This window comes from Homalodisca vitripennis, chromosome 8 (assembly GCF_021130785.1).
Source record: "Homalodisca vitripennis isolate AUS2020 chromosome 8, UT_GWSS_2.1, whole genome shotgun sequence".
Taxonomy (NCBI): Eukaryota; Metazoa; Arthropoda; class Insecta; order Hemiptera; family Cicadellidae; genus Homalodisca; species Homalodisca vitripennis.
Window position 1 is genome coordinate 107901688 of NC_060214.1, and position 27388 is coordinate 107929075.

Sequence of the window (27388 nt, forward strand, 5' to 3'; positions counted from 1 at the left end):
TAGCTTACGTCAATTGAATTTAATTTTAAAATGACAAAAAATATTATTATGTTTATTTTTAATTTTTATTCATAAATAACTGAGAATTATTTGAAATTGAACTTCCGCTTCCTCCCTCCATCTTCCCAACTACTCCTCCTCTCAACTGAAACACCATTGTGAACCGTAACGACTTCGGCTGAAGGTAAGTTTTATCGTTTGATTTCCCGTGAATCTTAGTAAATTAACGTCTTAGACTTTTGGTTTTGATTATACATATCACGCTGAATAAAACTATGTAAGTATTTTCTTTATTTGCTTTTAATTGAATGTAAAACTTAATAGTTGTTTCGGTACGTTGTGGCCATTTTCCTGTGGAACAGAATTCGTGGCGCGTTTTCTGATAACGGTATTGAGGTTAAATGTTTTACTATAATTACCACCAAATTTTGACTATCCATTAGTTAATACACGTAGTAGCTACTTTGGCGTAAGGTTATGTTTCATTTTATTCCTTTGTGTTTATCGTTTTGTCGCCTTTGTTGTAGCTATGTTGCACAATGGACTGGCATGAACTGGCCCAAAGGTTGGGATTGTAACTTTCAAGAGCTTAATTTTTGCTTTCACAATTTAGTATTCATTTATATCGTATTAATTAACTTTTGTGTTGCAAGTCATAAAGTCTCGTTTAAGATAATATCATTGGGACATAGAAGTTAACAAGGTTACTTGATTTAGCCCTATGTCTGTCTTGCAGTGAAGTCTGTAGGCTCAAGCTAAACTCATTAGTATTAAAAAAAATTTGAGATACTTCATCTCTTAGGCTTGAATCAGCTCTACAAATAGATTCAGTCCCAATAGGCTATTTCAGTTAAATCCTGTAGATCTAGGCCTATCTGGATCCCTCTTAAATTTGCATGTGGGCCTAGCCTAATTAGAATATTGTGAGCAAATAAATTGCTTGTAGTCAACATGGTACAACAAAACATAGTTAACCTATAGATTAGGTGTAGTTGTGGATTGACCAACCCAAAATTAATAAAATGTTTTAGAACTATGAACAATAATGTGTTCATTATTGGTAAATAATATGTTAACAAGTATATTACTTTTTATCATTACACAACTTTCATCTGAGTATGAAACACTAGAAGTGGCATGCTAACTTTAGTGGTAATGTGTTTGAGCATATCTTTAATGTAAACGTTTAAACTGGTAAGTTAACTATCGATTATAAATATCTAAACTATTGAATAGGCCTATATAAAAGTTTACCTATGGATATTCATAATTAATAATAGCTAGCTGTTTTATTTTACATAAAAAAATCTTGTTTAATGCAATCGTAAAAGCCTATAACATATTTTGGTTTAACTTTATTGTTCCGAATTCATTGAAACAAATTAAAATCATGTGTATGTTATTAAAGTAATGGCCGGTGGCGCCCGCAAGTACATTGCTGATGTAGGCTACATGTGTTATTTGTGTCACAAGGTGTCCTTACACATTTATACTTCAAAATAGTAAAAAGTAACAAAACCTTACACTGTAAAAAATATGCATAGCCTATATGCCTGGTTTTTTTTTTTATTCATCATTAAATGGCTGCAGTATAGTAAGCGGCCACCGCCACAATTGGATCATAATTTTCGAATTAGCCTATATCCAATCATCGATATTCATAACCATCTAAAAATATTGAAGGCAAAATGTGGAAAGTAATAGATATTTCAAAAAACAATTTAGTTTTCTGGTTTGAAAACTTACAAATTAATATGTAAATTAAAATATATATATATATATAATTACAAACTAAACAACATTAACTTTGGGCTACCATTAACTATTTTCAAGGATAAGTGTAACTCCTTGTGAAACAAAGAACACACGTCATGGTTCTTGCTGCCATTAAGCGATAACCAAACACATGATTTCACTTTGAATGCATTTATAAATATGATTTTACTTTGAATAAATTTTGAACAATAGTGTCGAAGTGAATTAAGGGTACCTACTTTAGGATTATACCGACCACACCCAGACATGAATCGTTATTTGACATTTTGCTTCTACTGATTACTAGATTAGCGTAGAACAATATTTCGTCAATATAAAACCGGAATTGTCTTATCGCAAACCCCTCCCCATCCTCAGACAGAGGTCAAAGTCAAGCGGTCTAGTAGATAACGTGATTGCAGAGTCTCGCTGCCCGTTTAGCTGTGGTCGCTTTGTTGTACAAGTGTTTTACCCCTACATTTCTCCAAACACAAAAATTCAACAAAAACAAACATTACCAAACAAAAACTAAACTCTTTATTGAAAAAAAAACACTAAAAACTCGTTTTTATTCTTATCACAATCCGCCACCCTAAATGCGAGTGCCTGCGGGCTTCGGCAGGGTGCTGCCCCGCGCTGATGTCGACGAAAGAAAAACATCCCTCGAGATAGTACCCATCAGTAAAATATCAAATTCTAGAGGGGCTGATCAGAAATATAAATTGAATTGTAATGGAAAGGCAATTATGTACCGTACAAAAAACTTAAATAATCATGTGATGCCGCGCGGCCTGCCGTAATCGGGATTTTCGAGAAAGATAATATTATAACAGCAACAACGATACCTGGAAATGCTTGTTGATTGATGAAATGTTAGTTCTGTTACTCAACTACATCGTTTTATAACGTTCTAAGTTCATTGAAAAAAGTGTAAGTGTTGGGGGCATACAACGGAATCTGACCCCATTAACAATTGATAATCGTTGTAATTTTGTAATTAAAGAGTTGTTTTTTCATTCTATCATGTTTGTTTTCTATAAATTTATATTTTTGTGTTCTTCATACTGGTGTAATCAATGGTGATGTTTGGGATCGGTATAATCCCAAAGTACCGAATTAAGTCTTGGGTTTTTAAAACTGTATTATATATAGAGAATTTACACTTTTATATGTAAAAGGAATTTATTTATTTCGAATTGTATAAAATAGCTAAACTGTATTTAAACTACTCTTGAGTTGCGTAGTAACTTCATTAACATTACTTCTCGTCGATAATATTTTCTGCAAGATAATGGGCAATGGTCACTTCTGAGACCAGTTTTTAAGGATTTCTTTGTAGTTAGAGTGTTTGCAGAATTTAGTGGATCTTCAAAGTTTGTACTGTAGTTTACAGTAAAATAAGTTAGTTATAATCTTTCGTTTTTAAAAATGCATTTTGTGCCAACATCTGCATATTCATCGCCATTGTTTGTCTCGTCACTAATCGACTCAGTGTGTTATTAAATAAAACCAGCTGGCAATGATTAATTATGGATATCTATAGGTCCAACATTATATTTGATAGTAATATTTAAAATCGATAATCATTATCCGATTGTGGCGGTGGCCACTTATTATAATGTAGCCCATATAATTATTAATCTTTAAGATATAGAAATAGCTGAACTATACTATTATTTGTAGTACCCGTAATGTAAATTGGTTTCGGTAATGATATTGTGGATTCTTTACTCATGAAAATTGATGTTTCAATTGTAGTGGTTAACTATAATCAGTGCTCGAAATGTATAAAATACTATACATGATTTCTCACAAATGAAAATAAAACAATTTTTGTTTATTATCAGCATAATCTGTTTAATGCTTCTAAACTAGGCTAGGGCAGTAGTATAGTTACTGTCCACCATCACAATCGAATTGTGTTACCAAATTATCAATTAGAATGTATTGAATAATAATACTGTTCCTAATTAATTCAGAGTTAAAATTATGTGTATGATATTTGAGTAATGACTGCCAGTACAAAAGCAATGTTCATGTATTATTGGTATCACAAGCTAACAAGACACGTTTTTCCTTCAAAATAAAAAAAATTTATGAATTGTGGGCCAAAGAAGTGCTCTACGCATCCTCTGTTTGCTTTTGAGCAATTACTGTTTATTTTGCAAATGGCATTGTGCTTTTTCCACCAAGATGCTCTCAGATACGTTTGGTATGGTATTGTCTTCGCAGTAGTAGCCTACAAATATCAGCTGTTACTAACATGATTTTCGCTTTCAGTTTTGTTTGTAATAAATGACAAAAAAAATTCAGTCTTTGTTTTGTTGGTCGCGTTTGTTGATTACAATAGGTGATAACTTGTGTTATTCTAAACTTTACGGATTGTTATTAGAAAAATTGCAGTTATGGAGAATATGGTAACAATGATGATTTGTTTGACAATGAATTACAGGGTCCCCACCCAACTGTGAAATCGTGAATTTCGTTCACCGTAAAAAAAAACCTTAAACAGGCCAAGGATTTAATGTGCGAACCGTGAAAATTTCTTCAACTTGCGATTGAATGAATCAACATGCGTCATCACCATGACTATGTTATCTGGTTCACACATTAGAATTAAGCAAGCCTAATCCCGGCGATCGGTCTTGGCTCGATTTCAATAGTGTATCAGATTATATAGAATGGTTTACTTGAGCGAGAGGCCTGGCTGACCGCTGTGTGCCAATCTTTCTCGAAATATGGATCTCTGCGGATTCGGATGGAGAGGAGTCCATAGATGTTCAGTAACGCATAAAGTTTAGCTACTTTTTGTACACTATTATGTAAATTTGTTATAGTTTTTTTTCATTTGCAATATATCATATATCTGTGGACTGGCTACCAAACCAAAACTTTGATTTATTTTATTTGTTGACAATTAATAAACATAACCATGTTTATTGCTATAAAGCACTAATTAGGATGTCCAAGATGGCACAAAGCTAGTAAATGTAAATTACATGCTGGAACAATGAAGCTGGAAGTAATTTTTCTCTCAAAATCGGTGTATAATCAGTTTGCAGACGTAACCTACTTGAAAAAATGAGTAAAGTACACATTTGTTAAGTGCATTAAGTTCTTTTTTAGACAATATACTACTAAGGATTAGAGTAGTATTGTGAAGTTTCAGGCGTACAGGTTTCTTACAATTTAAATTGTGTTGTTAGGTCCGCTCGGTACATATTGTTATATTTAACTTAATATTCTCATTATTTTGATTTTCTACTTATTTTCCATTACTAAATTAGTATTCTTCATGAATTTTTTTTTTTTCAATTAAAATTTAGTATACAGCCTAATTTGTAGCTTTTGTTTGGGGTTTTCACTAAAAATTTACGTTACTATGCTTTTTCCTTTTGTCCCCAAAATTTTAGCTAAGTTTAATTATATTGTTATTTTATAATATGGTATATTTTTCACAATATAATTTTTCACTTACACTAAGGTGGTAGGGGCAAGATACATCAAACCAGCTCATGTATTATGCTGAACTACTTAATTAAATTATAGCAAGGAATCTTATTCCAAATACTGAAATTAAAGCCTACTTTAACTAGACCTATTGCAAATATTATAAACCAGTGGAACAAGTGTTTTCGATTATGTTAATGACATTTGGTCACTGAAAAAATTGACAAATTATAAGTATTATTTAATTAATATATAAGTATATATAATATAATAAGTAAGCGACCCTCGTAAAGGTTATGTTTAACTTTGGTACTACTAGTAATATATCTAAACCTAATCTAAATCTTCTTATATCATCGTGTAATGACAAGTAATAGACAGGGACAGAGTGGTCTCCTTCTCGCTGCCGTTGCTTCCTTTTGAGAGACAGAAAACAAGTGATCGTCTCAATGACATGTAATTTTCACACTATGTCAAATAAGGTCTGCTCTTACTAATAATGTAGTGTTTTAGGTTCCAGGTAAGAAAAACTCTTAAAAAAATAGTAGCCTCCAGATTGTACCTTAAGTACCTGGAATTTTAACAATTCCAACAGTACTTTTTTCAACGAAATCCGTCAAGTCAATGCATAAGCGAGCACTATCAATTTATAGCTATTCTTGCATAAGTTGGGAGCAAAAAACATTTCACATTTGACAGGAATCAGCCATTTATTGCTTATTTATTATTACTAGTTTTCGGAAAGACAAATAATTGTAACTTTAGTTTTGTTGTGTCTTATGATGGTTGTAGAACTCTGTGCTTTGGTAATATCCATAGATCACAAAATTTTTAACAGTTTTTCTGACATGGGATCTAAAAAATTACATATTACTTTGACAATGGGTTCTTGTTTCCTACTTCCCAAAAGGAAACTATGTCAGCGAAAAGGAGAATACATTTAATGAATAATAGTAGACCCTAAATTGAAACTTAAATAAATAGGTGGGGGGGAGGGTTAAATCAAAGTCCTGTTATTAACAATGAAAAATGCATTAATAGAATTGATGGATTTAGTTCCTTTTCCTCTTAAGAACAGAAGCTACACAAGATGTATTGATAAGGGTTTTCTTAATTTCTTGAACTTTCTATTGATCAGCTACACTAACTTTGTTTATTATTCCAGAGAAACTAGATTCTAAATTCCAAAATGGCGGACCAGGAGATGCCTACCTTTAAATGCGTCCTTGTTGGAGATGGAGGTACAGGAAAGACTACGTTCGTCAAACGCCATCTAACAGGAGAGTTTGAGAAGAAATACGTTGCCACATTGGGAGTGGAAGTCCACCCTCTTGTGTTCCACACTAACAGAGGACCAATCCGGTTCAATGTTTGGGATACAGCAGGGCAAGAGAAATTTGGTGGTCTTAGAGATGGTTATTACATCCAGGTTAGAATACCAATTATGAATGTATTTTGACTAATTGTTTCTGGTAATGTCTGATATTTCCAACCAAATTTCTTCTGAATTGAAGTTTAAAAAAATAATTCATGGAAGTTGTGTACATATAAAACGCATATATTATGTTACCTATTAATCCTAAATACATTAAACATCAACATAACTTTTGTTAAAGTTATCATGTGTGATTTTGCAGTATTTATTGTTCATAAAAAGGTGGAAGTGGCGTAAAAAAGTGGCGTAACCGTTTCTCTTTTTTTTTCATCTAAAACAAACAAAATTTATTTGTCCTCATAGCAACCAGTTTTCAGTAAATCTGGTTCATTGATGGCATAAGTCATAAATGCCTACCTTTGTAAAGCATCTGATTGTATTCATATACCTAATGTTGGTTTGCATTTACAATTCTTAATTTTAGTAGAAAGGCAAGTTTCTGCTTAGTTTATCATTTGATCTTGATCATTTCTCAATAAATTTATTTTAAAAATATATATATATATTTTTGTACAAATATTTATATTTTCAGCCAGTTTTTGATGATTCTCTTTACAAAATTACGATTGCTCCGAATGCTCATGATTCCTTAGCTAGTGATCATTGAAACGTTTCTTCTTCAGGGAAGGTGTCTTTATGGGCTGTAGCTCTGAAGATACAAAAAGTTTGCATAATCAAAAGCTAGTCACGCTACCAAAAGTCCTGAGCACATTCCTATTAAACCACATATGTCATGCATAAAGAACCTTGGTTTTTTGGAGTGATTTTTAATCCACACAACATTATCACTGTGGATTTTTCTAGTGTAGAGAATATTAACTTGAAGCGTTTAGCGTACTGTAACACACAATGTCTGTTATAGGGACAATGTGCAGTTATAATGTTTGATGTGACATCCAGAGTAACCTACAAGAATGTTCCTAACTGGCACAGAGATCTAGTTAGAGTCTGCGAAAACATTCCCATTGTCCTCTGTGGCAACAAAGTAGATATTAAGGACAGAAAAGTCAAGGCCAAGAGTATAGTATTCCACCGAAAGAAGAACCTGCAGGTAAATAAATAGCTCAGTTTTAGTCCTTTTGTTATGTAAGAGTAGATATATCAAATAGTAAGTAGTGTAATAAATTGTACATTATTTAGTAAACGATTAAAACCTAATAATTTTACTTTCTTTTGTTAAAAAGATGAAGATCGTAAAAAGTCTTGTTTAAATTTTTAACTGTTTTGGTGTTTTAGTCTGATACAATGTGCAGCATGACACCTCTTAACATACAGTGACAGTTACAACTTTTTTAGAGTCCTTCCACACTCTCAGTGTGGCACAGTTGTCGCTCAATGTGGAAATGCTTGCTTATGACAATCAGCTGTTGTGTACACGCTTAGATTGTTTGTTAACTGACACTACACTCTTATTGATTTGTGCGAGGTTATCTATTTTTTAAATTTGACTCCATTTGTAATTTTATATGGTTTGTAAAGTTATATTTGTATATTTCTATTTTACTACAGCAATCATGGTGAAGAATTATCTTGTTGTATCCTTATGTTTGTTTTATAATCTAAAATGATCTTGTAATAGTATTTCATAATTGGTTTACTAGAATAATATTACTATGTAATGCCAACTATAATAACTACCTTTGTGTAGCCTAATTGTAATTAATTGGTTAAGAAGTCAATATTAGTGTGCTTTTTTAATTTTTTATATTCTCATTATCTTCTGTTAGTGTTCATACTTTTTAATTACTGTAGTATGAAATTACTATTATGCCAACTATAATAGTTGTAACTATGTGTTACTATATAAACATAGTAAGAAAAACTGAATTTGGATTTATTTCAATTACTGTGCACAAATACATGCAGTAAATAAAAATAGTAAATTGTTTTTATTCATTTGGACACCAACACAACTTAAAAAAAATTACACTGGAACATTAACATTTTTATTTATTATTACAGGTATATTAAGTGGTTTTATTACAGCATACAAAAGGTTTAATGTTTGTTAGTTTTCTTGTACCGTAATACGGGGTGAATAGGGACAGTTTTTAAAGTTATTTAACAATATTTTAACATCCAAATGACATCTGACATAACTCACATGGTTAATAGTTGGTACTAATGTCTAGGCATCTAATCACACCCCTCTCCTTTCTCAATCAGTAATACCGATTTTTATATATTTTTTATTAATACTGTCCCTATTCACCCCAGGGTTGGGGTCAATAGGGACACCTATTTATTTTCATTAAAATGCCTATTGGGTGTTACTATGGAGTGTATAGGGACACTTATGTTTTTTTTTCTTCCATTTTAGTTATTAAACATGATTAGATATTGTGTTAACCATTATTTTGTAAACATATTGTCATAAATAAGGATAAATGATTTTGAAAATCGTTGCAAAGTACAAAGTTTTTATTTGTAAAGTAACAAAGTTTTACAGTAGGCTACTTAAATTTCAATGGTTTTTAAATAGGCCTATATAAAATAATAAAATTTATGAAGACACACTTTTTACATATGTTTTGGCCTAATTTAGGGGGTCGGATTCAAAAATATACTGTCCCCTCTGTGAGTGTGGCGGTTTTAAAACTGCCAAAACGTCATCCTTGTTAAATGGGAACTCATCAGGCACATTGGGAAAATAAAAAAATATTGTCACATTTACTGGACTGCCGAAGGAATGTCCCAATAAATTCTGCATCTTCGATTCCTAAAACCTTCCCAATAAAAACCTTTACCCCCTTATCCTTTAATTATTAAAACCTAATAATTTTACTTTCTTTTGTTAAAAAGATGAAGATCGTAAAAAGTCTTGTTTAAATTTTTAACTGTTTTGGTGTTTTAGTCTGATACAATGTGCAGCATGACACCTCTTAACATACAGTGACAGTTACAACTTTTTTAGAGTCCTTCCACACTCTCAGTGTGGCACAGTTGTCGCTCAATGTGGAAATGCTTGCTTATGACAATCAGCTGTTGTGTACACGCTTAGATTGTTTGTTAACTGACACTACACTCTTATTGATTTGTGCGAGGTTATCTATTTTTTAAATTTGACTCCATTTGTAATTTTATATGGTTTGTAAAGTTATATTTGTATATTTCTATTTTACTACAGCAATCATGGTGAAGAATTATCTTGTTGTATCCTTATGTTTGTTTTATAATCTAAAATGATTTTGTAATAGTATTTCATAATTGGTTTACTAGAATAATATTACTATGTAATGCCAACTATAATAACTACCTTTGTGTAGCCTAATTGTAATTAATTGGTTAAGAAGTCAATATTAGTGTGCTTTTTTTAATTTTTTATATTCTCATTATCTTCTGTTAGTGTTCATACTTTTTAATTACTGTAGTATGAAATTACTATTATGCCAACTATAATAGTTGTAACTATGTGTTACTATATAAACATAGTAAGAAAAACTGAATTTGGATTTATTTCAATTACTGTGCACAAATACATGCAGTAAATAAAAATAGTAAATTGTTTTTTATTCATTTGGACACCAACACAACTTAAAAAAAATTACACTGGAACATTAACATTTTTATTTATTATTACAGGTATATTAAGTGGTTTTATTACAGCAATACAAAAGGTTTAATGTTTGTTAGTTTTCTTGTACCGTAATACGGGGTGAATAGGGACAGTTTTTAAAGTTATTTAACAATATTTTAACATCCAAATGACATCTGACATAACTCACATGGTTAATAGTTGGTACTAATGTCTAGGCATCTAATCACACCCCTCTCCTTTCTCAATCAGTAATACCGATTTTTATATATTTTTTTATTAATACTGTCCCTATTCACCCCAGGGTTGGGGTCAATAGGGACACCTATTTATTTTCATTAAAATGCCTATTGGGTGTTACTATGGAGTGTATAGGGACACTTATGTTTTTTTTTTCTTCCATTTTAGTTATTAAACATGATTAGATATTGTGTGTTAACCATTATTTTGTAAACATATTGTCATAAATAAGGATAAATGATTTTGAAAATCGTTGCAAAGTACAAAGTTTTTATTTGTAAAGTAACAAAGTTTTACAGTAGGCTACTTAAATTTCAATGGTTTTTTAAATAGGCCTATATAAAATAATAAAATTTATGAAGACACACTTTTTACATATGTTTTGGCCTAATTTAGGGGGTCGGATTCAAAAATATACTGTCCCCTCTGTGAGTGTGGCGGTTTTAAAACTGCCAAAACGTCATCCTTGTTAAATGGGAACTCATCAGGCACATTGGGAAAATAAAAAATATTGTCACATTTACTGGACTGCCGAAGGAATGTCCCAATAAATTCTGCATCTTCGATTCCTAAAACCTTCCCAATAAAAACCTTTACCCCCCTTATCATACGTAAATCTCACTTTCACCCAGTCTCCTTCACTGATGCACTCCGCTAAATCTTCAGAACGCTCTTCATCTCTCTTTTCCATATCAAAACCTTCTTCATTAGAATCATAATTATAAAATTCTTGATTGTCTGGTACATCTTCGTTTTCAGATCTTTCATTTTCTGTTTCTTCCTCGTCAGGGTCATCAAAATCTGCAAGAGTGACGCTGCGGCCAGCCGGAATGTTCAGTTTCTTTTTTCGGCCTACTGCTTGTTTTTCACTCCCATCACCATAACGCATCTCTTTCAAGAAAGTTGTTAAACTGTCATTTACACTAGTGCTGCTATTAGCTTAACTGCCATCAACATCTTCATCCTCACACAGCTCAGGGGGCAGCCGGTCCAACACACGTTTTCGGTTAAGAGGAAAAATTCCTGCCTTGTAAAAACCTGCAATGATGTCTTTCTGTAAGTTAGGCTCTAGTTTTTGTAGGGCTTTCCTCACATGAGATGGAAAATATCTCTTATCAAAGGCATTGCTATTCCTTTCATGAAATTTTGCTTCTTCCATAACATTACACCAGCATTTTTTCATGGGACCGAACAGTGTTATATCCAGGGGCTGCGTCAAATGGATTGAATTAGCCGGCAGAAAAACAAACTGGATGTTGTTTTGTTCACTTAGCCGAATAACAACCGGTGACAAATGTGAACTTAGGTTGTCACCTGTTACAACTTTTTTCCCATTTGATCTGCGACAGTACGGGATGACAACTCTCTGAAACCAATCTAAAAATGTGTTTCCGTCAATCCAACCTGACTTGGTGCGGTTGTAAAAGCATCCTGGAGGTCCACCTTGGCACCATAAATCGTACAAGTTAGTGGCTTTATAAATTATGTTAGGAGCCAGCATTTTGCCAGAAGCAGTGGCAGCAAACATCACAGATACATTGCTCTTACTTTCGTTCATAACTCGCTCAGGGTATTTACAACCCCTTTTAAAAATTAGTTTGCGACGGCCTGGGTCATCGGACAACGCAGTCACATCATAATTGATTATCATATCGGGAGGAACATCTGTAACAGTCTCCTTCAACTCATCAAAATAGTCATTGATTACTTTTGGAGATAATTTCGCTCTACTTCTTTTAATGTTTTGGCACATTCTTTGGGACAGAATGGCCTTGTGTCTTGATAAAAACCCATCAGCCCAGTCTGCACCAGGAAAGTTATTTTTAAATTTTGATACATTCTTCCCTTCTCTATCCAAATGATACTTAACAAAACACCGGACATCAAATGTACTCAGAGGATAACCCCATTCACCACACTTAGATAGGCTAGCACTGATTTCTTGCTCTAACTTTGAGTCCAACGCGGTCTGTCCCCCTTTCTTTTTAAAAGTAAGTCCTCGGCATCTGAAATCAAACGACACAGATTAGGCTAAGTCTTAAAAATATACTTTAAGACTGCATAAATATCATTATAAAAACATCTAATAAGCAATTTCTTTCATTAAAGGTAACCTACGCAACAAACTATTTTATGTTAGATCACTAGGGGCTTTGACCTCAAACAATGTCCCCATTCACCCCTTTTTTTCTTCGAAGTACGCTTTTTTTTTTTTTAAAATTTGTAACATAATAAATTATTATCCTATTTCTACTTATATTACGTTATTTTACTCACCTCGAGGTATTTAAAAAGGCTAGATTATTCTTGTTTCATAGAAACATCAACTTGGTTCACACCACAACAAACTTTTGAGGTTATGACAAATTCCTAAAAAGTCAACAAAACACAGAAGTTGTAAACATAGAGTAATAAATGTTATGGCTTAACTATTGACACTTTGTTTACCACTATTTGATAAAAAACATGTATGTAACAAAATAAAACAAAACTTTTTCCGTTTTTGTCCCTAATCACCTCGGCGTCCCTATTCACCCCGAAATATGGTATTTGTTACGGTTGGTTTGAAACCATACACAGGCATAAACTAAGATATTTTTTATTGGAACCTGTACTGAACAACGTAAAAACCCATGCAATGCCTACTGTAAATTTATATATACAGTATATTAGTAAAAAGCACAAGATTTTAAGATTGGAAGGAGACAACCATTTAGACGAGTAATTAATTACATAAAATGTGTAAGACACATAACTTTTTTCTGGAAAGAGAGCGCCGTGTAACCCCTTTTCAAGAAACTGTAAATTTTAACTGTTCCTTCTTTATTTATTTTAAATTGTATACTTTACATCAAACAAAACTTAATTCTATGTATCAAAACCTGCATGTTCATCAGTACTGGCTCAGAACAGGTTTTTCAATATCCAATCCACAGATTGGAGTTAATTGAGAAATCACCTCATTATTCTGCAAAAAAAGTTGTGGTCAATAGTGAAATCTGTATTGCAGTGACAATACATTTTTATAGGACTTCCATACCACAATTCTCTCACACATACATGTATTTTGTTCTTTTCCACTCTTTCATCACCAGTTTCTCCTCCTTCAATCATCATTCTAATGGTTATATGGTCTTAAGTAATATAAATTCATTTTAAGAAACAGTAATAACTTATTTGTGTGATAAAGTATTCTATAGTGCTGCCAAGTTTTTTTTAAATCGCAGCTAAATGTAATCTTTAAACTCATCATCATCCGACGTTTCCGTTATCACGGTTCGTCGTACACAGCCTCCTCCACTTTTGTCTGTCATTCCAGGTCTCCTCTTCCTCCACCTGCATTTTCTGTAGTCCCCTTCTCTCTATGTCTTTCCACACTTGGTCCTCCCATCTTCCTCTCGATTTTCCTCTTGGTCTTCTTCCTCTTTCCTCCTTCTCCAGTGCTATTCTAGGCATTCTATTATCTCCCATCCTCTTCACATGCCCCATCCACTGTATTCTTCTTCTTTCCATTGTCTCTTGCAGTGAAACTATCTTTAAACTATATATTGTAAATTGTGTAAATATTTTAAGATCTGATAAGATTTTGGTTAGGATAACTTGACAATGTTACCAGTTACGTATCTTTGCTATACATAAGTCGGAAATGTGACAGTAAAGAAATTTGTAATTTAGTGAGCACAGTTTGAATACACATATTGTGTTCATACTAGGGGGAAATATTTGAGATAAAACTAATGATTTTCAACATTTTAGATGTTATCCGTTAAAGTATATTGTGAATTGTTTTTAATTGTAAAACAAGAGATAAAGGAATATGTTTTTGTTTAGTACTATGACATCAGTGCCAAGAGCAATTACAACTTTGAGAAACCGTTCCTGTGGCTGGCGAGGAAGCTGATTGGAGACCCGAATCTAGAGTTTGTGGCCATGCCTGCTCTCGTGCCTCCAGAAGTCACCATGGACCCACAATGGCAGACACAGATCGAGAAGGATCTCAAGGTCAGTTATAGACAAAAAAGGGGTGAGAAGATTTAGCAGAACATTTGGTTCGAACGTCAACTAAAAAACACTAGAACCACAACATAGTTCACTTGTAAATTTTTTAAAGGAAGATGCCTATCGTGTTGTAATTACTGTACTTTAATAAATGTGTTGCTGATTTTTTGTGAAACAAATCTAGATGAATCATTCTGTTTAGATGAGGAATAATCATTCTTACGCTTGTAGTAATATGACAAAGATGACAGGGAAGGGTGTGGCTGTAAATAAGATAGTAAATCATTGGGGCCATCCCTAAATCATGTAATGCTCCAGTGGGAGGGGGTATTTGGCAGTGGTACATGACTATTAAACCTCAACAATTAATTGCTTGAATTTGTTCACAAAATTTACCTGTTTTCTCCTTAAAGATTTTAAATTTGGTATTATATTCCCCCTTTAAGAGAGTAACTAAACGAAATCTCCTTGATATAAATGCCTTCTTAAATGTTTAAGCTGTTTGTTTAGATCTTTTGACTGAGTTGGAGTTGTTGACGTTTGAGCCAAACGTTGACAGTGAAGATAAAACTTTGTGGAACATTGTCTATTATTAAATCCAAATTTACTTAAGGGCCAGCACCATTGTAAATATTAAAGGCAAATGTTGTTTGTACCATATTTAGATTTTGTCACTATCTAATCACAATTCTGTTTCCAATTGAGTTAAGTCCATTATCTTGTTTACTGCAAGCAGACGAGACCAAAATCTATTTTTACAAAACTGACTTCAACAAACATTACATCCAAAGCCAAAATTGCTTCTTTGCTCAGTCACTTTGAGCTGTAAACAAATAGCAAATAGGCGTAATATTAACTTTCAGAAGTTTGAAGCAGTAAAGTAATAACTATATAACAACCAATAATTCCAAAGTTCGATTTGTCATTAAAATTTTTTTTAACCCATGGTTTAGGGTTTTCTGTAATAATACAAAATTTATGTTTTTAAGAATTTAAGGGCTATTTTATTACAGTACATCAATTATCTTATCGAAATGTTATAGAATTATGAGACAAATAAATAGTTTTTAGATAAACTAAATGAGTGTTTAAAATATAATCTAAATGTAGATTTTGAATTGGACATCCATTGACATAAATGTTGTAATTTCAGGAAGCGCAAGACACACCGCTGCCTGAAGACGATGAAGACTTGTGAAATGTGATTTTAACCAAAATGTTTAATGCCTTCAACACAAAATCAATGAACAGTGTAACGACACATCTTTGGTGTTCATTCTTAAAGATGTTAAAATCTGTCAAGAGCGATTTCTTGCTATGTTAAGTTTGTAAACACCTAGGGTTGTTATAATACTTTTTCTTTTGTTAAATTCAATTATCTTTTTTTACCTAATTTATGTTTCTTCCCTACATGTTGATCGACTTAAGTAAATATGTATAAACTGAATAAACTCATGTTTAATTTGTAGTTGTGTTTATATTATTCATTTGACACCTATATAATGATTTTTCTATAGAATTAAATTATACCATTAACACACAAACCTATTATTCGTAAAATATATAGAAGATTTTGCCCTACAAAAGAAATCTGAACATCAGACACATGATTTGTTTTGGTGTAATGGAGTTAAAATCATTAACAGTTTTTTCTAATATAATTTTTTACTTTAATGCACATTAATACAAAAGTTGTATACAAATCAAATCAAAAATCGTTTATTCTCCAAAAAAAAATTACAAATGATATAATTATATTAATATATTCATTGTCTAAAAATATACAATTACCATAAATATTTGGGTTTTAACGTATATTGTGTAAAATAAATTTATATTTTTCTAATTTAATTATTTGAGAAATAATCGCACATGGGCTACTAAAGCCTGTGCGTGAGAACGAGTCACCACAAAGTACTCGATTGGTATTTCAAACCTTAACAATTTTGTTATATCTTATTAAGTAAAAAAATATAATACTTTTTCTTTTGTTAAATTCAATTATCTTTTTTTACCTAATTTATGTTTCTTCCCTACATGTTGATTGTATACAAAAAAATTAGTGTTACACTGTAATAGTGTATCAGTCCATCAAACTGAGAAAAATTATGACAGCCACCAAAAATAGCATAGCTTTAGAGTAGATAACTTTGAATAGAAGTTTATGTGGTTTTACAATGTTTTATAAGATATCCAGTGATCCAAATTAGTCTATATAAATTTGATTTCATTTTTATTGTTGATATGAGTCGAAGTTAGTGCCACAATTCACCACCACAAAACTCAAAATGTGTTGCTCCCACATACTCTTCTTGTTCACTAGAAGAGGCTCTAGCTTCTGATACCTACCTCAAGGTATTAACTTCAAAACACTTATTTTCATTCATCCACAACAATTGTTCAACAACTTAAAAAGAACGTGATTGATCAATAATCACATTAATTCATTTATAATAGCTGATTCTTAACTAACAATACTATATTAATATCATGTAATTAAAAATGAGATAGTCTATTCAGATTGGTGTCTATTGAATGTTCAGATATCAATGCCAATTTATTGTTTAATTAAGTTAACCACTTCACAGGTGATTTAAAAATGAAATTTATGATTATGAAATATATTGAGTGGGTATTGCACCCAATACTACTGACTATCCAATTGACTAGAGATTTGTGTGTTATCTTGCGGATAACAAAGAAAACTGATTAAAAATAATAAAACAAAGAACAATGTTAGTTAGAATCTAACAATAATAAAAATAACTAACATTTCAAATTTAAGTCTTCAAAATAAGGTTGTTATATAAGATTAAAGTGGAATGGTATCACCAAACAGAACTAGTGTTACTGAACAAAATTTCTGCTGCACAATATCTTGCAATTTATGACCATTTTCTTTCAAAGTTAATTTCTAGTCTAGCATTCTTCTTCAAGTTTTCCTTTAGGGTCTTTTGCGCACCCTAGAAGTATTAAATGAGGCCAATCCGTCTACGGTTTCAGCAGTTTTACAAACTGCGAAAAACAACTAACTGATCAGGCCCTCTTGTGGAAATTCACCACCCTTGTCTAAACTATCTAAGATAGCAAAGCGCTCCCTTGCTATTGCTGGACAGTGAAAAAGCAGGTGTTCAGCAGTTTTTTGCTTGTCACACATTCTACAGAGTGGATCCTCCCGGAGAATGAAGACTGAAGATCCTTCCTCAGGTGACCATGTCCCATAGTCAGACCCATAACTTGAGAAGACACCGATCTACTGAAGGAGAGAAGGTCGTTCTCAGACCTGGACCCTTTAGCCGAACCCATTTCAAGACAGCCCCAAAGGATTCACACCTGGAAATACCTCACAACGGTTGAGGTCCTGTCGTGTTGGACGCTAAGCCCAAGTTGGCCAGGGCCTCAGCTCTTTCTTTCCCAGGGATCCCGTCATGACCAGGAACCCAACAACTACTTAGCAACTAGTCCCTAAATTTTTCTTTGCTGAAAAGTACAAACTAGCCTTCTATAGCGACAAAAATCGATGCCTTAGACCAAAATTAATTTTGTGCATAGCATCTATGTCGGTTATTAAATACAACCACTGTTTCAGGCCACAGCGCAGCCCCCATTCCACGTCCTTACCCCAGTTAATTCAATTCTGAGAAAATAAGAATAGTTGTAGGCTTATTTTATCCAAAGTGGTTCAACACTGAAAGTGTCTATTCATATTTTAATGGTAAAAGCATTATAAGAATCAAGATGGCTACCTGACTAGTCTTGCAGTGAAAGTGATCCAGTAATAAGTTTAGTTTTAAGTGGGAAATAGTGACTACATAATACTTCTATACGACTATAACTTACCCAGAAATTACTGTGGAGTCATTTTCAGCCATTAAAAAATTCATAAAACAAAGTAATTAATAAAAAAATACTCATATTTGAAGCTACACTCTCAAGTGATCACATTTCATTTTTTGGAGGTAGCAAATAAATGAGAAATCATAAACAAGGCCTATCAATATTAGTTAATACTGTCAGCAAGAAACATATTATAATGTACTAATATTTTTGCTGGTAGTAAAGCAACTAAATTATGACGTCATATAGAACTGAATAAAAAGTGTGACGTAGAACTTCAACGAGCAAAGTGACACCAAGTAAAGCAGCTGTGAACACAGACATCCAGACAACCAGGTCAGAGTGCCATGACCTGGAGCAGCTGACGGTGCACCTGACCTCAGGCAACTTAGCTGCCAGACTGGCTGACTGATGCTTGGTGCACAGTTTACTGATACTCTAAATGCTTCCTGAGCGCTTCATGAATATTAATGTCCATTTTTATTCATTTGACATAGTGAACCAGCCAAACACTTCATAAAAAACTGTCCATCTTTATTCACTTGACATAGTGAACCAGCCAAACACTTCATAAAAAAACTGTCCCATCTTTTTCTCAATGACATAGTGAACCAACCAAACACTTTATAAAAAACTGTTCATTTTTATCCACTGACATAGTGAACCAGCCAAACACTCCATAAAAAACTGTTCATCTTTTATCCACCCGACATAGTGAACCAGCCAAACACTTCATAAAAAACTGTCCATTTTTATCCACTGACATAGTGAACCAGCCAAACACTCCATAAAAAAACTGTCCATCTTTTTATTCATTTGACATAGTGAACCAGCCAAACACTCCATAAAAAAACTGTCCATTTTTATTCATTGACATAGTGAACCAGCCAAACACTCCATGAAAAACTGTCCATTTTTATTCACTGACATAGTGAACCAGCCAAACACTTTATAAAAAACTGTCCATTTTTATCCACTGACATAGTGAACCAGCCAAACACTCCATAAAAAAAAACTGTCCATTTTTATTCATTGACATAGTGAACCGGCCAAACACTTTGATAAAAACTGTCCATCTTTCATTGACAACCATGGTCAAACCAAAAAAGGCAACCTCTAAATACCCTTGTGGAGTATGTAGTATTGGGGTAAAATACTCTGGCATTTATTGCACTGGACCCTGTAAACTGTGGTACCATAATGGCTGTATTAACATAAAAGATAAGACTTTGAATGAAATGATAAAACACGATGAAATAAAAACCTGGAGGTGCAATGCCTGTGGCACCTTAACATCACCTACTTCATCAATAACACGGCAAAATGTATCACAGCCTTCTTGTAATAAAATTGTTTCACAAAAAGTTCATACCACACCAGATTTAGAAGAAACAATGTTGCAAAGCTCATGATGAGATAGTAACTCCTAAATCATACCACTCCAGATCTAGGTTAAATAGTTCCTTAAAAGAACTTGAAACCAGCTATCACTTGCTAAACCTGAAGCAGAAGATGAGAAGCTGGCCATGGCCGCTAGAATAGGACTGGCACTAGAAGAGGAGAATAAGTTTTTGCAAAAAGAAAAATAGCAAACTTATGGTAAACATAGTTGAATTTGGAAGCCAAAATAGAAGAGGATCAAAAAAGAGGAAGAAACATATTTTACGGAGGATTGAATCATTACTACAAAAACTAGAGGAAAGGGAAAAACAACTAGAGAAGGAAAAGCAACACTTCCAAGAAATGCAAGACATTTTTGAAGAGCACGATAAGAAACAATTACATATCATGGAAGGATATATCAAAGGACATTGACAATTTGAAATCCAAACTCCTGGAAAAAGAAACAACCACTCAACACAAGATTTCGGACAGACCTTGCCCTATCAGTGAAATAAAAGAACCTTCTAAAGCTCAACCTACAACTACTTGGATGTCACCAACTTTTCTTTGTGACCTTAAGGAATTAAAAGAAAAACAACGAGCTATGAGCAAAAAATCGTACTATTGGAAGGAAAAATTGCTTCCCAAAGTCAAACTAAAAATACAGAAAATACTAAAGCAATTAAGCAAAACAGGAAAAAACCATGTTTCCGTCGAAAAGAGATAACTCAAAAAACATGTTTTAACATTATTAACATCGAAAATGAAAACGAGCTAGCAAATACCGCAACGAGTTTTGAAGAGTATCATCTCCGAAAAGCGACGGCGACCTTCACATTTTACTACTTGATAGCGAGGCTGCAAGAGATGCCTCTCCTCAAGAACTTAGCGATGATGAGGACAATGAAATCACTCAGACAAGAAGCATGAGCAGGAGAATTATTAGAGCTGTAGCAGTTAACTCTAATACCGGTCGCATCTCCACCATAGACCCTCAAGATATATCAGTGATTGGAAAGCTAAAACTGTCCGGCTTCATTCCAGATGAAACACCACTAATATCCACTACTCTTTGCAACGATGATGATAGACCTAAATTGTGTGAGATTGGGTTTCTTTGACGTAGAAAAAACAAAATGCTCCATGAAATTAACCTCAGAAACAGCGGAGGATATTTTTAAAAGGGTGAATGAAACAACAAACTCTCATACAATAGCTTTGTGACATTTTTAGACAAAGAGAAGATCTACTTTGTAATATGTTTCTCATCAGAGCAAAACAACTGGAAAGAAAAACTTTTCAAATTTAACGAAACTATCAACGAATGCATCAAATTCCCAGTACTTTTCTCATTGGATGTAAGTGACATGCTTAGCTCGCTGCAACTAGGTATCACCAGTGTTGCGGATATCCTTCAAGTCTTTCAAGCAATTCTCCTGCAATGCATACTTACATAGATTCAGATTCTATACCACTGACAAAACAATTAAAAAATCTTTGGACAGAATTACTTGAGGATCAATACAATTCACAACTTACAATATCCCGTTTGGCACCTAAGACAGGTATCTACAATGTCTGGAGAAGTAATGAGACTGTAACCCCTGCTCTACACTCAACTAAAATAGGAGAAGAATCAATGGTTCAAAGCTTTGCAGTGGCTGCAATGGAAGAACAAAAAACACTATGGAAAACTGCAGAATACACACTTCTTCAAAAATTCTCCCAATTCTACAAAAATAACACACTAAACAACAGCACATTGGACCAAATTAAGAAGAAGCTGACTGCTTCGAAATTCAGTTACGATGTAATTGATCTTAAGACGGGAAAACTGCTTTTAGGTAACCATCCAAAAATAAATTATCAATTTGGCTTGATGGTATTCATTTCATGGAACTTCAATGCAACAACAATTTCAAGTACTCGGTTCCCTCGAGTGCCAAACCAACAAAATGAAATTATTTTAGTCTCTGACGAAACAGTCATTATGAACCAAATCAGACTCTACAAAAGTGTAAAACACCTCCAAATTAAAGATCCCTCTAACATCAAAATCAAATTGGTTCAGGGAGTACCAGGGTCTGGTAAAACCACTTTTATCACCAATAACTATAAAGATGGAGACCTAGTTGCTTTTCCCTACGAAAGAAGGGGCAAAAGATTTTCGAGAGAGACTAAGCCAGAAGCAACCAAACCGTGATGACACAAAGGATGCATGCAGGACAGTCCACTCATTCCTAATAAACAAGACAAAATATATGGAATCGGGAGGCACCTACAAAAGAGTGATTTTTGACGAAGCCCTGATGATGCACGCTGGTGAAATACTCTATGCATGCGCATTAGCAAATGCTCCAGGAAGCCCTTCTCATTGGTGACATTTAACCAGATACCTTATATAAATAGATAACAAACACAATGACTTAACCTACTACGACATCATGAAGCTGACAACTGTTGATAAAAATTCTACACCATTCATACAGGTGCACAAACAGTGTGCAGCTCTAAATGTCCCATTTCTAACCCACAAGGAATGACAACATGCAGCTCCATAAAGAAAGAAACACAAACTTTTCAACTGGACGACATAAAAAAACTCAACATTGACAAACATGAACACAAAGTACTAGTGTTTAAACAATCTGAAAAACTGGAGCTACAAAAATTAGGGTATGATTTGTCATCTATCCACGAATATCAAGGAAAACAAACTGACCACATTGCGGTTGTACGAACATCAAAGATCCCCCAGAAGAGGAGCTCTACAACTCTAAATCACACTGCATTGTGGCAATTACAAGACACAGAAAAACCTTCAAATATTTCACACCAGTGGCAAATGACACACTAAGCAAATGGGTGAAGCAAATGAACAGTTATTCGGACAACGATCTAGCAAAACATCTTAGGGCTGAATCACACATAGTACCACACACGCAAACAGATGAACACATCCCACTAAGTCAATCTCTTACATTTCAGACTCACAGTGCCTCTACTCTGGAAAATACGGAGAAAGGTAATAACACACCCTTGCCGATTACTCAAGAGAACTCAACCATGATACACCACCACACCTTGCTGCCACCCATTACAGTAGGTGAAGACCACCAAGAAACCCAGGAAAATGGACATGAGTCAAAACTCACGAACAACACCTCTTCAGATCAGTATTACCATACTGAAAAAGCTCCTTTTTTAGAATTTCGACGTCCAAGAAAGACAAGGCACAAACAGGCTACAAAAAAACACAAAATCAAAATATTTTGGAATTCTATCCTACGCAAGATGAAAATAGCTCCCATAACTATATTTCATCAAAATGTCCAAGGACTATCAAAAAAAGTAGAGAGAATAAACCATCTAATGAATGATTTAAAAACCAACAATACTGATACTTTCTGAACATGGATTGAGCACAGAAAAGCTATTACTTACCAAGATTAGTGGATATGAATTAGTAACATCTTACAGTAGGAAAAATCATAAAATGGGAGGAGTTGCAATCTATGTACAGGAAAAACGTAACCTAAAAACAGAAGCAATAGACATATCTAATAGGAACGTGGAACTGGTATGTGAAACTGCATTAACAAAAATTAATATCCAGAATAAAACACTCTATGTACTTGGTGTTTATCGTCCTCCAGGAGGACAAGTCAAATTAGCTGTTGACATATTAGCTGACGTACTTACTACATATAAAGCTGAAGCTAAACTCCAAATCTTAATGGGAGATGTCAATATAGACAGATTAACCGTAAATACAGACAACACTTTTCTTTGAGGATGAACTATCAACTTTTGGTATCAAGCGGCTATCTCTCCCAGAGACAAGGACTACTTATCACTCCAGAACATCTATTGACCCTGTATTTGCACAAACATATCAGAAGATATGGTGAACTTTACAGTAGTACAGACTGGGATATCAGATCACACTGGCCAGATTTGCACCGTCAACATGCAAACAAATTTGTCCTCTAAGAAAGAAGCTACTGTGAGGAGAATATTTTCAAGGAAAAATCTTGACATACTTAAAGACGAATTCTTTCTAGAAAATTGGGAGAGCGTGCATGCTGCATCAGATGTTGAAGAGAGCTATAACTTGTTTTTAACAACAGTAAGACAAACATTAGACCATGTATGTCCTAAGAAGAAAGCACAAGCAAAACCAAGTAGGAAGCTTAATGTACAATACGATGAAGAAATAAAAATTCTAAAAGAAGACTTTCTAACTGCCTTACATAGATATGAACTAACTGGAAATAATGATGACAAAATAGCAATGACAGAAAAAAAGAAAACCTACGACCTTAAACTCCGAAATCTCAAACGAAGCATAACAGCAGAATATATTAATCAGGCTGACAACAAGAGTAAAGCCATCTGGGACACAATCAACTCGGAGAAACAAAATAAACAAAAAGGTGAAGCAAATATGCAGTTGGAGATGGATGGCAAAATAGAGGATAACCCTGTTCTTGTGGCTGAACACTTTAATAAATATTTTTCGAAAATAGCAGCTTCCACATTGGAAAACAATCGTGAACAATTTAAAAACACAATAATAACTCACCAAATTACCCTCCCACAAAGTGATACCCGATTACTATTTTTAAAACCTACTAACACACAAAGGAAGTCATTGCAACAATATCCTCACTAAAATCTAAGTTATCTTGTGGAGTAGACGAGATTCCATCAAAGGTCGTAAAACACTGTGCCAAACAACTAGCACCTCCATTAGTCAGCATAATAAACAAATCATTTAGTTCAGGACAATTCCCCTCTGCTTTAAAAACTGCTAAAATATATCCAAAACACAAGAAAGGATCCCTCATCAAACCAGAGAATTACCGCCCTATCTCGCTAATATCAACACTCTCAAAAATAATAGAAAAGATTGCTCTGTCAAGAATGCTAGACTACATGGAAAGAAATGAACTTATTACAAAAAATCAACATGGATTTCTCAAAGGTAGATCCACCACCACAGCTGTTACCCAATTTACTTGAAAAAATCACAGACAACCTGGAAGATGGCAAACATGTCTCAGCTATTCTACTTGACTACAGCAAAGCCTTCGATTGCTTGGGTCATGACCTCATCCTGAGAAAAAACTCTTGGCTTTAGGTATTGACGGCCTAGCAAAAGATTGGGTGGCTAGCTACCTGAAAGATCGCACCACAAATTACTGAAATTCAACAAAATCTGAATGGAAAAAAATGTGTATACAGATCAAAGCCACTGCCAGTGAGAAGAGGAGTGCCTCAAGGCTCAGTATTGGGCCCCTTTTTATTTATTCTTTTCAACCAACGACTTTTCTGTTTTTATCAATGATGACAATGTAGAGACTAATAATGTACGCAGACGATACAACTCTTCTATTTGCAAATGACACAACACATGAATTAGTAACTAGCATTTTATCATCTACAGACAAAGCACTCCAATACTGTCCCTTCAAACGACTTAGCTATCAATCCATCCAAAACCACACATATCAATTTTTAGCAGAAGACATGAACAAATACCAGATATTCCCAATATTTCGACAGAACGAAAGACAAAACTACTGGGCTCACAATTGATGCTGACCTTTCTTGGGGAGATCATATTAATGCACTGACCAAGAAACTCTCATCTGGGATATATGTAGTCAAAAGAATGATGTGGATGGGAGGCCCGGAATTAGCCAAAACAAGCCTACTACGCGATGGTGGAATCTCACATTCGATATGGATTAATTTCTTGGGGCTCAACATCCGAGGCCAACCTTAACAAAATCCTGATCCTCCAAAAAAAAAACTATTAGAACACTTGCAGGCCTAGGCCCTACAGATAGCTGCAGAGAAGCGTTCAAGTCACTTAAGATCTTAACCGTCACATCACTCTACATACTTGCAGTTGTCATCTACACCAATCAGCTGGACCTTCCAAGAAATGAAGACATACACTCATACAACACCAGGGATAGCAGCCGACTACAGTCTTCCTATTCACCACACAACAACATTTAGCAAAAAACCTTCATACATTGGCCGCAAAATCATCAACTCATTGCCACAAAACCTTAAGGACAAGAGAGGAAACCAGTTTAAAAAATGAACTTCAGAACTGGCTAGTGGAGCGAACCCTTATACTCGACCAAGGAGTTTTTTGACCTTTTATAAGATGACAAAACATTGCACAAAATTAATAAACAAATAGATACATAAAATTGTAAAGCAAGATTATCACATGTTGACGCCATTGTATTTCTTAAAGAAATTGCAAATAAAGAATATTGTCTATTGTCTATTGTCTATTACCAGTCAAAAAAAGCTTTAAATTTTACATCAATTGAGAGCCTGGGTTGTTTTTAAATGTTAAGTGGTTTTTTATTTTCTTCAATCTTGTGTCTAGTTGTTATTTTGTTGTTAACCTCTGTGCAGCAGAGAAGGCTTTTTGTAAACAAATCATTTTGTTCTTTGTTTGGATTGGAAGATTATTTATTTGGCTTATGCAAAGTTTTATCGTACATTGTTGGTTATATTACTTCAAAATGGATGATCCTTGTAGGTCAAGTGATATTTGTGACGTTGTATTGGAATATGATGTAACTGACTTGTCTGAAGTAGAAGTTGTTATTTTGAAGTAAGAAACTGACTTGTGCAATGTTCTGTATCAGTTAGGTAACTTTTTAAAAAGGTAGAAAAACAACAAAGCAACTGAAATTGGGAAAATTTTGCCACTGCGCTTTTCTCTGCAAACAGAAAAATTATTACCATTTTCCTTTCTGAACTATAACACTATATACGAGTATATGTGGAAACGTGTATGTGGTATATTTTTTAACATAATAATAATAAATACAATATATGCTGTCAAATATTTTTATTTGTTGTTTACTTCAAAATTATTACATTTTTATTCTCTAATTTTTAACATGAAAACTTATATGTAATACTGTATACATATACTTTATACAAGATTTGTTATGAAATTTACTAAAGGATGTTGTAAACCCTAAAATACTGAATGATTTTAGATTATTAATAAACATGATTGTTTAATTACAGTACTTACTAAAATGTCAAAGTCGCTAGCACCATTTCACAAGTAGGTTTTTTTCTTTTGTATATAGCTTAGTAAATGATCAAGGTATGTAAGAGATATTCTGTAATTAGAGCTTGGTGTCCTATATATTATAGACATAAAAATTAGATTATAAATGTTAACAAATATACAAAATAGCTTCAAAGGAATCTACATAGGTTGAATTAGATATATCAAAAACCTCAAAAGGAATATGATTATTTACAAGAATATAAGCACCCCCCATAAAGATTATCTATGCAGAATACAGCTAATTTAAAACCAGTTGGGACATAGAAAGGGCTTCTAGCTGATGTAACCAATGCTCACTAATAAGAAGAATAATACAGTCAACTTCATCTAAAAGTACAGATTATTAATTTAATTGATTTCTTATTGATTGAATATTTAAGTGCATAACAAGTACAGTTTCTACTTTGCTCAGAAGAACCTGAGGATTTGCTAACTAAAGTGTGCTCTTAAACTACTCCTAGGATTAGGTACAGGTGTTATAGTATCACTCTTGTTATCTCTTAAGTTTTGTATTCTCGACGAAGGTTCTGCAATTGATACTGCTCAGTATGATCTCAGAGAGTTCATTGATGTTCTGCTCATCAGTTAGTAGTGAAGGTGAAGGACTTTCTTCCTCTGTTTAAGCTGCTGCTCT

General features: G+C 33.6%; 2 protein-coding genes across 2 annotated transcripts; one reads left to right on the plus strand and one right to left on the minus strand.

The window, feature by feature from the left end:
- The first annotated feature begins 40 nt into the window (after positions 1–40).
- LOC124367857 (GTP-binding nuclear protein Ran) lies at positions 41–15882 on the plus strand. The gene is made up of 5 exons (XM_046825020.1): positions 41–184; positions 6371–6634; positions 7503–7691; positions 14247–14417; positions 15568–15882. Exons 2-5 carry the CDS (start codon positions 6395–6397, stop codon positions 15610–15612), a joined length of 645 nt encoding a protein of 214 aa, XP_046680976.1. The 5' UTR covers positions 41–184; positions 6371–6394; the 3' UTR covers positions 15613–15882.
- LOC124367858 lies at positions 9189–11606 on the minus strand. Its single transcript, XM_046825021.1, has 2 exons — positions 11013–11606; positions 9189–9386 (listed from the first exon to the last, which is right to left on the minus strand). Exons 1-2 carry the CDS (start codon positions 11302–11304, stop codon positions 9274–9276), a joined length of 405 nt encoding a protein of 134 aa, XP_046680977.1. The 5' UTR covers positions 11305–11606; the 3' UTR covers positions 9189–9273.
- Positions 15883–27388: the final 11506 nt, after the last annotated feature.